The 14,414-nt window shown below is 33.9% G+C and overlaps 1 protein-coding gene across 1 annotated transcript; it reads right to left on the minus strand.

The window, feature by feature from the left end:
- Positions 1-8,417: 8,417 nt before the first annotated feature.
- On the minus strand, positions 8,418-13,764 carry LOC122297544 (GLABRA2 expression modulator-like). Its single transcript, XM_043107656.1, has 4 exons — positions 13,371-13,764; positions 13,176-13,277; positions 10,636-10,907; positions 8,418-8,996 (listed from the first exon to the last, which is right to left on the minus strand). Exons 1-4 carry the CDS (start codon positions 13,441-13,443, stop codon positions 8,808-8,810), a joined length of 636 nt encoding a protein of 211 aa, XP_042963590.1. The 5' UTR covers positions 13,444-13,764; the 3' UTR covers positions 8,418-8,807.
- Between the last annotated feature and the right edge of the window lie 650 nt (positions 13,765-14,414).

Consider the following 14,414-nt stretch of genomic DNA (forward strand, 5'->3'; position numbering starts at 1 on the left):
TTAAACCCCAAAAGTATTGAGGATGAATCTGCCTTTTACCACAACAGTACTGAGTTAGTAAGGGGCAAAGGCACATATAAACAGACTGACTTAGTAAGGATCAGACACAAACATTGGTTTAACTAGTTAGAGAAATAGGCATATCTTAAACTTTTAGAGGAATTAAGGGTATTAGTGTATTGCCTGAAAGGGAGTTCAAAGGCGCACAACATAATGGATGTAGGGTAGGGATGGTTTTATTAAGTTCATGTCGAAGAAAGTGCCATTTGTGGGTGCCTATAAACCCTGATTCTATAGGGTTGCATTCTCTAAACCACCTTCTACATTTAGAATGTGCCACCTCCCCATGTAGCAATATACATGAAATTGGTTGCCAATTACTTGTGGACACTGAGATAGGCAAGACATTCCCCAATATCTATGAACTTTACACATGCAGCACATACTTGAAAGCAGTAAAATCATAACATTTAAGATCTATGTGCTAAACCATTCACAACATTCCTTAATAAATTGACAGATTTTTTAACGTAATTTTTTGTTATGAATAAGCTTTCGATACATCCACCTATAAAATGGAATAAAAATGGAGGGTTGGGGAAAACATATTATAACTAATATTGCACATATAATATCTAAATATAAATAAGGGGCAATGGAGGTTATACTCTGGTTGATTGGCAAAGTTAGCAAGAATTGGTCATTTGTGGTACAAAACTATGAAAGTTAAGTCTACAGTAGGCTAAAAGTGAGAATTGGTAATGGAATCAATTTAGTTTAGTGTTTTGATGAAATCATCATCAAGCTTCCCACAATTGAGTATTCCTCTAGATCCTCTCATCAAATTAGTTAGAATTAACTAATGTCAAGAACCTTATAACTACTATATGCCTGAAAGTCTGAATTAAAAAATTAGTATCAATATGGTCTCAAATATATTACAAATCTCTCTCTCTTTTTTTTTTCCAGTCAAATATCTTATAAATCTGTTTTCTCCAGATAAGATTCATGATCATGCTGTACAGTTTTATAGTTTCCTCTTAACTGAGATGGTGGATTGGAGACCTAAAATTTATGGTCTAATTTTTGAGTCTTGGGGGGGGGGGGGGGGGGTGGGGGGTTGGGCGGGGGTTGGTTTACTAAGGAGGGTAGGGGGACTTATGGGGTAAGATTATGAAAATTCATTAGAAAAGGTTGGGATGATTTTGTGAAAAAAGTTTATTTTGGGGTAGGTGATGGCTCAAGAATTCGGTTCTGGTTTGATGAACTCTGGATGAATCAAATTGTTTTCGCTGTATTAGTAGTTGAATGTTCTTAGGTGTTTCTTTTGAAGGCGACCTGTGTACATGGGCTTTGCCTACTACATTAGTTGAATTATTGTTTTTACCTATTTCAAAAAAAAAAGAAATGCAAATTATACCTTACTACTTGGGGGGAAAAAGTTGCAAATACCATACTCGTTATTTATTTATTTTTTTCCTGGAAAACAAAAGAGCAGATAGCATGCAAATTATAATTTAATTCCAACTCATGCATGGCACAGGGATTGAACACCTGGAGGCTCAAGAGAGCATAAATATCTATAGTCAAAGCTGTATTATGTAGCCTAAGAAAGCTTTATAACCAATCCCAAGGGAATCATCTCACTTTTCATCTTTATCTCAGGCCCCTTAGAATCTAAATTTTCTCAAAATGCTTGACAGTGAAAAGAAATCAGTTCTCATTACAAAAGTTCATTGCACTTTCACTCGACAAATACATATATGCAGTAACATAAAGGTGGAAAAACTTAATTATAATGAAAGAAAAAGCAAGCTGGCCTGCAATATTCAAAAGACAAGTTATAAATTGCAGCTAGCTAGCTGGTCCTGCATGCAGCATACCATGGATTAAAGGGACCCATATATCTATCTATCTAACATATATATAAATATGCTAGCTGTGTGCTGGGGGAGATCTAAATGCATTTGAAACTGCATGGGTCATTGCTTTATAACATGATGCATGATTTACACATATAGAGCATGCAAAACATAAAAGTAGTAGTTAAGAGGCTGCATGCAACCACGCTAGCTAGAATCTCTTGGAAGCTAATTAGTGATGGATGGAATGTCAAGGGAAGATCAAGACTATGATCACATATATAAATGGAGTTGCTTTTTGACCAATATTCTGCACAACCTCAAAGTTTCCATATTTAAGTCAATGATCAGATCAGGAACCAAGAAGAAAATGGTAATTGAAGTTCTAATACAAGGAAAGATGCAACAGATTCAAGAGAGAGAGGGAAAAAAAAGACTGTCATGACTGCTTACATTACTAGGAGAAAGAGAGAGGGGCACGTAAACAAAGGACATTATGTAGTTGGAGATTGGGGTATATTAATATCACAGCCCACTAGATCCAATCGACTTGGTCAACCCAAAGGTTATAGCCATGGTAATCAAACCTCCAAGCAAAACCCCCACAACAGACCTAAACACAAGGGCCTTACCTAACAGAGCCCCCAGCCACCTCGAAACCACCATAGCCAAGCTCACTGTCCCAACAATCAACCCCACTCTTACCTTATACTCCTCTATAAATGAAGCTAACTACAATTGCAAATTTGGTGGTGATAATTGTAATTGTACTTTGCACCAATCATACTTAATTTGTAAGTTTCAACATAACTTTCAGACACAGAGGCTTAAGGCTGAAGTGTGGGAAATTGGTTCAAACCCTTTGTTTCTAACGTAAGGCATGAATGGTTTGCTGTGAAATTTTTTTAATTCTCTACGTACGAAATTAGACTATGGGTAGTAAATATTGGACAGCAACTAAGATTTCTACAATTCGGCGTTTACCTATACAGACACGTTGGAAATGCTTATATATATATGCTTACATACATGCCGACACAGAGTATTGTAGTTGAAGGAGAGAGCTTACCGCAGGAGGCCGTGGCGCTTTGAAATGCTGGTCTGATACGGCATCCACGGTGGAGCAGCCGTGATTACGGAGGGAGCTGGCGTTCAAAGAGGGCAGCAGTAAACAATTAATCACGGACGGAGAGAGAGGGCCTTCGTAAGACTTATAGATAGATCTAGAGAGAGACAGAGAGATAAATCAACGATCGAAAATTGAGAGACAGATGAGGAGTTTCCCGGCGAACTGCGACGGGACGGTAGCAGGCTTACAGTGAGTCGCGGCGGCTTCAATTTGTTAGAGAAGAGACAGAATCGGGGCACCCAATTTCACACGGTCTGTCAAAACCCTTGATAATTATAGATGAGTTGTAACGGCGGGTCATAGTCGACGCTTCAACCAATAAGCAGAAATCACTTCTTTCCAAAATACCTATAGCAGCGACACACAGCTGCCGCTATAAACGCTAGCCTCGCAGAAATCCATTTTAACGCATTTAAGCAAAAACATTTACTGCGAATTTATTTGATTTTAAAATTCCGCCGCAATAAAATTTATTTACCGCCGTTTCATTACAGTCAAACTTAACAATGCTACATGAAGATGATTTATGGCGAGACTGTCTCGCAGCAAAATAATTTATTAACGGTAATTTCATAAACTGCCGTATAATACGCATGACCATGCAGCGATTATTTTTGCTGCGAGCAAAATTTGCTGTAAAAAATTGGTAATGTGCGGCAATCAGAGAATTCGACGCAAATAAAAAAACTAAAATGTGGGCTTCACAAATTTTTGGCAGATATCTATCGCCGCAAAAAAAAAATGCAACAAAAGCTACTTTATGTTGTAGTGAATGGGGCCTTAGTCTTCCCTATAGTCATAATATATAATTGGTTTTTTAGTTTACTAACAATGAGGCATGAGTAACTTGATCGATTTTTTTCATATGAGGAAGGCATGCACATTTGTTGTCAATTTTCCCCCCATATGTTGGTTGCAAACTTGCATAGAGCGTTCTCAATAGCTTATGTATAATACAAAAAATGTAAATTATTTGAAGAATTGTTTATAAAATAAGTTCCACCTGATTATATAAAACAATTTGTAAAATACAAATCGCTATAGTAACTAGCTACATATAACGGGTATTGTTCATCCTTCGAATAACTTTTTATTATTATTTATACTTCATTTACTCCCTTATTTACTTTTACTTTTTAAACATTTCAACATAAATTCTTTTTCTTGTTCGTCATTTAAAACGCCTCTAGAAATATTATTTATCCAATTTTTTCATATTTTGATTTTATTTTTAATTTTTATTTGGCTTATATATTTTTATTTTGTGTGCATAGAACTGAATTATATTACATTGTCTATAATAATATATTGCAAATATAAAAAATATATATATAGCTATTACAAATTTATTTGTAGAAAGAAAATGTTTAAAAAGAATAAAAAAAATATTACTTAAATGAAATGAAGAAAAAAATAGATAAGCTGATCATGTATAATATATTGTAAAAGTCAATATGTAAAATAAAAAAAATTAAAGTTTGGTAATGTATTTTAAAATATCAGATAAAGAAACCATTGTAAAAGCTCTACCACAAGTGATGGAGGCCATAAGCATAAAAAAATAAAAAGGTTGTATCTTGAGATTGAGTTATTATAATTAAGATGCTTGGCTTGGGGGATATATGGCAAAGAGAGAAGTGGGGTGGGGGGGTCTTTGGAGATAAGATTGATAATCAATGAGCTACCATATTTGGGCTGACAATGTAAAATGCCTCCTCCACTATCATCCAGCTTGCACCCAAATGGAAGATATATATTGATATTCTCTTTCAGTGACCTTTCACTAATTCTTGCGTGCAATGAAAACCCTACCCATCCTTCTCTGAATCATGATAATGGGAAAACTATGACAATTACAGCAACTTGTCCTTGCCAAATCTCTGAAATTTTGCTTTTGTTTTCATTCATGTCATGACTTTGTACAACAGGTTATCACGATGCATGCATCCTAAAATGAATATTATTTCTTAATTTTATGTACGTACATTAATTTATAATATAAGAGTTTCTTTTAATTTGTCGCCAATAATTCCTAGCTAGCTTGTTAGATAAGGTGGCTATAGCTAATTACTGCATGACTAAATTAAAGAGGTTCCACGATAATTAGTCATGATTAAATAGTTCATCGGAAGGGGAATAAAGTACCAAAAGCCAAGATGTGAGGAGATATTCTAGCTTCAAGAGTACAAGGAAGATCTTCTTTTTATAAAAGAAAATTAAAGTGCAAACAGATAAAAGGCACTATTAATACAAAGGTCATTGCTCACATGATGATCGCTAGCTAGGGATCTTAACATAAGCTTGTAAAATTCACTGTCACAATGCATATTTATATATAAAAGTTGTTGCTCATCAATTATTAATGAGAGCTATAGTGAAAAGGGGATGGGCATTAAAAATAAAAATGGAAATGAATGGGGCCAGATTAAATGAGTATGTTCTAGAACAGAAAGAAAGACGTTAAAGCTACATATTAATACATGATACATGTTGAGAAGCATGATGATTGCGCCTATATATATGGGCAGGGGGGGGGGGGGGGGGGGGGGGGGGGGATCAGCTATTACACATGAGAGCCATGCATTTAGGCCACCGACATACTCATTGTTAAAGAGTAGTACTCATGGATCGAGATCAAGTAAGCTAGATAGATATATCATATATACTTTAATGGAACAGTAGAATTGCATACTTTGATGAATGTTAATGGCTGTAAAAAGCCTTTGGCTTTGGCTTTAGAATTCTTCTCCTCATGTCGAAACATTAAAAGAAACATGCGAAACATTATTATATTATATCATGATGATATACATGATCAAATCATTGCCTTTCCCAGCTCAAAACTATATATATCTATAAATCACTCGAAATTATAGTAATTACGCACTACAATTAATTGAGATCGATATCAGCTAGCTAGCTAGGTTTAATTTCCTGCATGCATGAATATATATATATATATATATATATATATAGCTATTAAATTTCTTAATTATCACGGGGATGCATGCATGGGTCCTCATGAAGGTATTGGCCGGGTTTTAATATAATCTATATATAATTGATTATAATTAAGGAATTAATTTCAGTTGTAATTATTTGGACCATTAAGGAATATTAACGATAATATAAGTGCTTCTTTCTTGTAAATAGTGATTTAATTAGGGCATTGCATGTTTAAATTATTCCCGAGCTAGCTTGCTTGCTAATATATATAATATTAATATAGAGTACTTGATTTCACCTACATACTAATAATTATAAGTCAATTGTATATATAATTAATTAGAAAGTGGTATATTTACATATGACTTAGGCTGTGTTTGGATATGAGCTGAGCTGAGCTATATTTTTTATGAATAGCAAAGCATTGAGTTGGTGAAATGAGTTATGTGTGGCCCATCTAAGATGAATTTTGATGTGTTTGAATGTTAAGATGATTTTAAAGATATTTATAAGAAGTTAAAAAAATGTTATAGATCATATGTATAAAGAGATGCTGAGTTAAAAAAGGTTGTAAGTCCCACGTGTAAAGAAATTTTGAGTTGAGATGAGTGAATTGAGTTTGAATATTAGACTTGACTTAAAATTAGACTGAATTAAATTGATTTCAGTTGAGTTTAACAACCAAAATTGCCAACCCTTAAAATAATAGAACTCTTAAATTTGATATTGCTAGCTCATAAGATCAAGATTTCTTATAATTTTCTTCTTAACACAATTTCGAGAGATGTAGACACAATATTAATTACTGTCTACATAGTCATGTAACCGTCTCCCTAGTTTAAACTTCGTGTCAAGTATTCTAATCAGAAAATTATATAAAATATATGCATATATATATAGATCCCATGCCACTTGTACGTTTAGATTTCCAAAAATAATTGCACTCATGCTTTAATTATCTAAAAAGTGAGTGATATATGGACTTAATTAATAATTATATATACATGTAAGTTATAATATTAGTAGTAATTAAAAGTAGTAGTAGTCATGTAATCTTAGGTAGGAAATGATCGATGGGGTGCACATAAAAGGCAGAACTTGGTGGGTCAATTAATATCGTTTAAGCGTTGATGCATATTATAATATGCATGCTTTAACTATAAACAGTACTACTACTTTTAAGTCATGATGATATGATGATGTTGATTTTGAGATTATCGGTTAATGATTAATTAAAAATGAGACTAAAATCTAAGTGTATATCATTATAATTAAGTGTAAGTCCCAATCACATGATGCCCAAAGGAAATTAACTATGTGGTGCCCCACTTCAATTATATCAAAAACCATATTGTTTTCTAAAGATCGACTACATACATAGCATGCATTAATTAATCTAAATAATTAGGCCAATATATATATAAGAGTTGTGGCACTGGTCCACCTCTAGCTAGCTTTGTTTTTATATTTTATAGGACATGACATTTCTGATCAAATGGACATCAACAATATGATTGAGTCTTACCCAATAATTTTAGTGGCAGTGAACAAGACCTGGGATGTATACATATATGTGTCTGTATATATATATATATCAAAGACATCATGTGCCGTTTCTACAATGTTTAGGTACTGATCATATATCTGCAGAGGTAGTGAAGACATACCTAGTGTGATTATTTCCGAACCGTGACTCGTCCCAATAACAATGAGCACCAGACAGATCCTAATCATATTTGCATTTCAGGCCTCAACTTTTAAGCTCCATTTGATTACATAGATGAGATGAGATGTTATGTTTTAAATAATAATGAATAAAATATTATTATAATATAATTTTTTAATATTAATTTTATATTAAGATTTAAAAAAATTAAATTATTTATTATATTTTTTATATAAAAATTTTAAAAAGTTAAAATAATGAATTAAAATGAGATGAAATGAGATTTTTAATTTTATATAATCAATCGGGATCTAATAGAGAAATAAAAGAATACGTGCCTGTCACAGGCTCAAGTGACACTAGTCAATTTTTAATTAGGTTTATATAAAACTTTATCGTTTGGCAAATAACAAAGTTGTTTGTTATGTACAGTCACTTTACGTATTCTTTATACACTCTATTAATATGATTAGCTGCATAAATCTTTTTTTTAATATCTATCCAATCACATCAATAAAATATATAAAAAAATACACAAAAATAATTATACATAAAAATTATAAAAATTTTTATAGTCTTACACAGACTTTTTATAAAGAAACGTACCCCACCGTTAAAAAGTGTTAAACAAACTCACTTTTTGTTAGTAAAATCTACTTTTTTAACAAAAAAAAAATTAAGTGGGGTTTGTGCATTTAAAACTTATCCCTAACATTACTCATGTTCTAAAATATGGCCTTTTTAAGTGTGCTGTAGGTTGTACTTACCATTTCGCAAACTGACAAATAATAAAACAACTAAACAAGAGATCAGGGATAGCAAGATCTTATTGATAGTACACAATAAATAAGATTATACAGAGAACTGTTGGTTTTGAAGAGGCAGCAAAGCAAGTCAGTCACTTTAACTATTATAAGCCCACATACCAAAGGAGAAGGCCCCTTTCTTCCTATTGACATGACAAAGTTTAACTTGTGTCTGTTAAGACATGCATAGCTTTGCTCCCAAAAAAGACCAAGATCTAAACTGTACAATTACTTCGTTTCATTTCACAGAAATATCAAGAGTTTTCAATTAATTGTGCCCCATTCTAAGATTCTCTGAGACCAGCACGTGATACGTACAACTGTCTAACCTGTTAACTGAGTTATATGAAAAGCACATTGTACAAAAGGGTAAAAACTATGCGACACAACAACAGGTATCATGCAGATTGTAAGTTGTTGGCTTGCATAGCTTCCTGTAGGCATTTCACAGCATCATCGTAGCTTAAGAAGCCCATGAACCAAAATTCATGGTTATCAATAGAGATGACCTGAATATACCTTTCAGCGGGATTGTTTCTGCTTGTTGATGGATTAACAGCTTTGAGCTGATGTAATGGGATAACCACCTATTAAATGATCACACAAAAAAGGTAAAAACCCCACAGAAAACTCAGAAATGGAGGCAAGTTCCATCTTGATATCCAAAAAACAGAAAAGAATCATTCCAACTATACAGTAGTTTATGGATACCACAAAGAAGTCTGATCAAAACACATGTTACAAGCCAAAACAGGTTCTGTGACTCCTTCACTTTTACTCTCTAAAGGAACATCTCACCACATTATTCCTCAAGAGTATTGACCTCAGAAAACAAACAGAGAGGTATGCATAGGATAGCTAAAAATCAGCAATATAATCTTGAGTACAAAATATTAGCACTACAGTTACCAACGGGTCTTTCCCATCATAGAAGAAGACTCAAATTTGATGATAACCAAATACTAAGTTTTCGCCAGGGATGAAGCCAGGATATACTTGAATGAAATTTACAGAACTTCTCTCACAACATTACGAGCCAAAATTTCCTATAACATCAAACTATCAAAAGCAAAATCTTCCAAATATTTAATAAAAAAACTTTTATAACATTCATTTAGTCTTCTACTTTTTTAGAGAGACAATGCGACTTCAAATTACAAAATAGAAGACCTCTTAAACATCTAAAGAAAGTACCCTCACGGTAGCCCAACTTCATATCATCGACTTCTATGCCACCAATCAAATCCCCTAGATGATATCATAAAATAAAAACCATGTCCAATAAAAATGTAAATGGAATACATGGTAAGATGTGACTCTGGAAAATTGTCATACATGGGCCCATAACAGATCAGGATCGTAATAGTTCCTAACTTGAAATCATTTAAAAGATTTCAAACTTCTTAAGCCGGCATCATATCTCAACTGAAGCAAATTTCCTATTCATTGAATTGATCCTTGTCAAGTTTTGTGCCCTGACATTGTAGGCAAGACCATCAAGTTGGCAGGCAGTCAAAAACTAATCCCCCCAAGTGTCTGAATGAATTCATATTCAAAATCTTAAAAGTACAAGCTACGTACTGCCAGAGGACTTGTGGACTAGCCAATGGGAACAATACCCCTCTCCGCCAAAAGCCCTGTCAAGATTGGGAATTCATATTGGAATAAATAAGTTAGTCAGACTAAGGCTCAAAACTCCCTCGCACCTTTAGCATATTGCATGTAACCCCATGCAACTAAATAGTTAGTCCAGTCCTATCTTCTCATCCCCTCTCTCTCCTCGTTATTGTTATTCAATCACAAATATATACCAGAGGACTTGTGGGGGTAGCCAAGGGTAACAATGCCCCTCTACACCAAAAGCCCTGTCAAGTTTGGGTATTCCTAGTGGAATAGACAAGGGAGTCAGGCTCTTGACCAAACTCCCCCGCACCTTTAGCATAGTGCATGTAACCCCATCCAACTAAATAGTCTAGTCAATCTCTTCCCCTCTACCTCCTCATTACTGTTATTCAATTACACATATATAAAGGTGCCGAAAAAATTATATAGATTTTGTTTCAAAAAAAGTCCAACAAGATTCAGATGCTCAAAATAAAACTTACACTAGGTTAAAGTATTAGAAGAAAAAAAAGAAAAAAAAAAAAGAAAAAGAAAGAAGAAAGAAGAAATCTCCACAACATATATCCTATTGTGTACCAGCATATAGGATTTGTCCAAATGTACCTTATAATAGCTCCATTCAGTTTGGCCATTAACTGTATATGAAAGAGGATTATCGCTACAAAAGGCAAGCTTTGCTGAAGATAGATATAAAACTCCTATGACAGGACCGGCTGATGTGGATAGGTAACATGCATATGAATCTTGAAGTTGCTCTTCAGGAACAGTCTCAAAAGTTTGTTGGAAAATATTCTCATAACCTCCTTCTGCTAGGACCTTTGTTCCGTGTGCAATTCTTCCCATAGCAGCATCAGCAAAACTACGGCTGGTTTTCACTATTTTCAAAAGGAGGTGACTATATTACTAGAAAGGAAAAGAAAAAAAGAGCTATCACCAGGAATTTCATGTATGAAAATTTTGAAAACTTGAAAAAGTAATTATAACAAATTAAAAGCAACCCAAATAAAAACAAAGAACAAAATCGAAAGAGACATAAATCATCTCTTTCAGTACAAAAATTATAAAAACAAAATCCTCATTTTGTCCTTAACATGAACTAAAAAATAAGATTCTAGTATAGGTCGTGTGGTCACGTTTGAACAGGACCACTATACAGACCAAGGTCACATGTACTGTTATGGTGGAATAAGCGCATGGACCAAGATTATGAGAAGAGGCATCATGATCTAAAATTCTAACTCCAGATGTCTGCCCAAATGTGACACCACAGCAGATGGCATGCTTAATAGTTTGGCAAATAAAATATTGATCAAGATGTGCATTTGTAAACCAAAATGACACAAAAAAAAAGGCAGGTTTCTCCACTTCTTTACAAATGCATACGAAAGCCAGCTCAGAAGTTCACCTTTTAGATTTGACTAACAAGCCATAAAACTTGTAACACCAACAACGTGATGCCCACATAACACCACTGACGCGACAGAAATACATTAGCCATAAAAAATTGAAATTAAAAAATCATACCAAACTCTTGAATACCTGTCAGTCATGACAGTTGTAGTATGTAAATGTTATGAGTAGCATTACTCTTGATTTTTTTTTTTTTTTTTTTTGTTTTTTGCTAGGAAATAGGTGGGGGGATTTGAACCTTAGTTCTCCAGATGAGAAACCAATGCTAATGCCATGTGGGCCAAAGGCCACTGGCGCATTAATCTTGATTATACAGCAATACTAGCATCACCATAAAAAAAGACACTAATTCCTGTAAACTGCTTATAATCATGTCACCCCAGCATTATTTAACATCCTGCTTATTTTAAAACTTATAATGATATATTGCTTAGAATCTTGACATCAAACAACCTTATAGCCTTCAATTTTATAATCAGCAAATAAAATATTTGCCAGATAGGGAGTCCCAAGACATCCTATCAAGCTGATCTTCATAATAAAGGTCAATAATTTCAACAATCTAGAAAAGGGATGGTATATTGGATAGGCCATAATTAAATAAAATAGAATTTCACAGGCAATAAGAATCTCTACTTAGTTTAATGCATATAAACACCAAGTTTTAGTATTGATGTTCATAATATTTGGAACAACAGAGAACGGAATTTGGAAACATAAGGCTTTAATTAATCTTAATGGACTCATCAAATGGATTCCATTATTTACATTCCCAAAGCTTGAGAACCATTTCCCAAAAATCATAGGTTTGGTATTCCAAGAATTGCAGGAAACTTCACCAAATGAAATATGTTCTCTAGAACTTTAAGATACAGCAACTGTATTTGACACTTGTCTGAAAACATCTTAAAAACTCACCATCTATACCTAAGAGAAATGCATGACTGCAAATCTTTTTCATGGTCATTAAAACCTATAGTTCTTAGAGATAAACATGCATACATAACTAGTAGCATATAACACCTATCCATGTCAAAACACTAGTTTCTGTCTCCACAACTTTAAAAAATTGATATTGCTTGTTCAGTGAGGTGAAAGATGCTACCGATACCCAATGAACTATTATTCAAGCGTTCAATGTTGTAAGCAAGACCATTATTTTAATTTTCTGCACTCGCATCATGATCTGAAGCAAGTCTATTTTATTCCTTCAATGAGAAAACAGAAGGAAAAAGAAGCATCCTCTTCACTTTCACCCTCCTATGCATTCATGTGGATATCTTTTACTAGCCACTTTTTTGAAGTGATCTTCCACAGAATCCAGACATTAATAGTTTCACTATTCTCTTGTCTCTTTCATGGATTATTATAAAAGATCAATGAATAGCTACCCCAATTGTGTTAATCACACACTAAACCACGTCACAATTTTTTCGCGTAGTCCCCCAAAACCCTTTACCTTGAAACAAGCAATATAACCCCCAACAAATAGAGATATAATAAGAAAGCCCAATAACTGAAGGAACCACCAGGCACATCTACGTACAAAATTTAAGGTTTTTTGGCACTTATGTTTATCCGGATATTTGAGTTTCTGATCATTGAAAATCATAGGTGCGCCTATACCTATATGCAAGGAATGAAACAACTTAACCATGCAGCATTCAACTCAAAAGAACATCTTTAAAATATATTGACACGAAAGAAAGAAGACCGAATATAAAAAGACTAACAGTGTTGCCAAGTGTTTCCAGCGAGATCTTCAGCCTTCTTGGTGGCTTCCCCAACCTTCTTTCCCCACCTACCGAGGACATTCCGTACATTTTCCATCTTATCTGCCCAAGAAAATAACACAGAAAGTCCATCAATACGAGATAATTCACGTAGGTAGAGCCAATCCTAGAGTATAAAAACAAGAATCCTATTACCCTTGAAGGAAAATGAAGACGAGGGCACAGGGGGAGGAGAAGCGTTTGAATTGGATCCTTGGGGGGACGACATGGCGGACGATTCGGTCACCAGTTCGGAGCTCCAATGCACAGATTTCCTTGAAGCCGTAATGTTCGTCGAGTCTCGGTCTCAGCCAGAGTTGGAGTCTGATTCTCAATCTTGTTTCGAGACTCCGATCCCAACACTAAACTCGTCCACTTCGGTTGGTGACCGGCCGCTTTGGAATGTGCATTCCTGGCGGTTTCCTCTGCCTCAGGCCTGGGATTTTCCACTTCCTTGGTTCGTGCTTTTGGAGGTTTCGATAACGTTGATTGAATATATATTGAATATGAGATTTCTTGGAATGTAGGCAAACGCTCTTGAATATAAGATTTCTCAATCTCTAACAGCTATGTCACGTTGATTTTAGTAAGAGAGATATTTCTACGAGGCCCAAGCCCGAATTACCACGAAAGCCTTTTAAATTAAATTTTTTGAAAAAATTATTTTTTGAGTAACACTAAATACTGTCACTTTTACTTATTTTTTATATATTCTATTAATATAATTGAATAAATTAATTTTTTTAATAAATAATTAATTATATAACTGAAGTGTATAAAAGAGTCTGTAAAGATAAATGCATATAAAATTTTTGTTATTTTTTTATTAATGAGATTTTTTTTTTAAATAATTTTTATGCAACATGTTTAAATAAACAATAAATACTCCCATTTGATCAATCGGAAAATATTCAAATATAATTTTTTTAAGATCATACGAGTGATCTTAAAAAAATTATATTCATCATAACGATTTCAACATTCCCATTATATATTTGGCTCTAGGTAAAATATAATAATCAATTTTTAATTATTAAATACTATATTATGAAATCAAGAAGGTGACGGTAAAATCGATGATGAATAGCATTATTCATTTTATTATAAAAAAACCTATTTAAAATTTTCGAGGGCTTTGATAATATTGTAGAAGAAAAATGATACGTGCAACCGGGCTGGCGTCCCCGACGCGGCCACACG

This window comes from Carya illinoinensis, chromosome 2 (assembly GCF_018687715.1).
Source record: "Carya illinoinensis cultivar Pawnee chromosome 2, C.illinoinensisPawnee_v1, whole genome shotgun sequence".
NCBI lineage: Eukaryota > Viridiplantae > Streptophyta > Magnoliopsida > Fagales > Juglandaceae > Carya > Carya illinoinensis.

Excerpts from the sequence above, each read along its gene's own strand:
- LOC122297544 (XM_043107656.1), bottom strand. The coding sequence starts at position 13,443 with ATGTCGTCCCCCCAAGGATCCAATTCAAACGCTTCTCCTCCCCCTGTG. Across the intron at positions 13,278-13,370 it reads GTCTTCATTTTCCTTCAAGG|ATAAGATGGAAAATGTACGG; the intron begins GTAATAGGATTC and ends TTTCTTGGGCAG. Across the intron at positions 8,997-10,635 it reads CTGAATGGAGCTATTATAAG|GTGGTTATCCCATTACATCA; the intron begins GTACATTTGGAC and ends ATCATTTAATAG.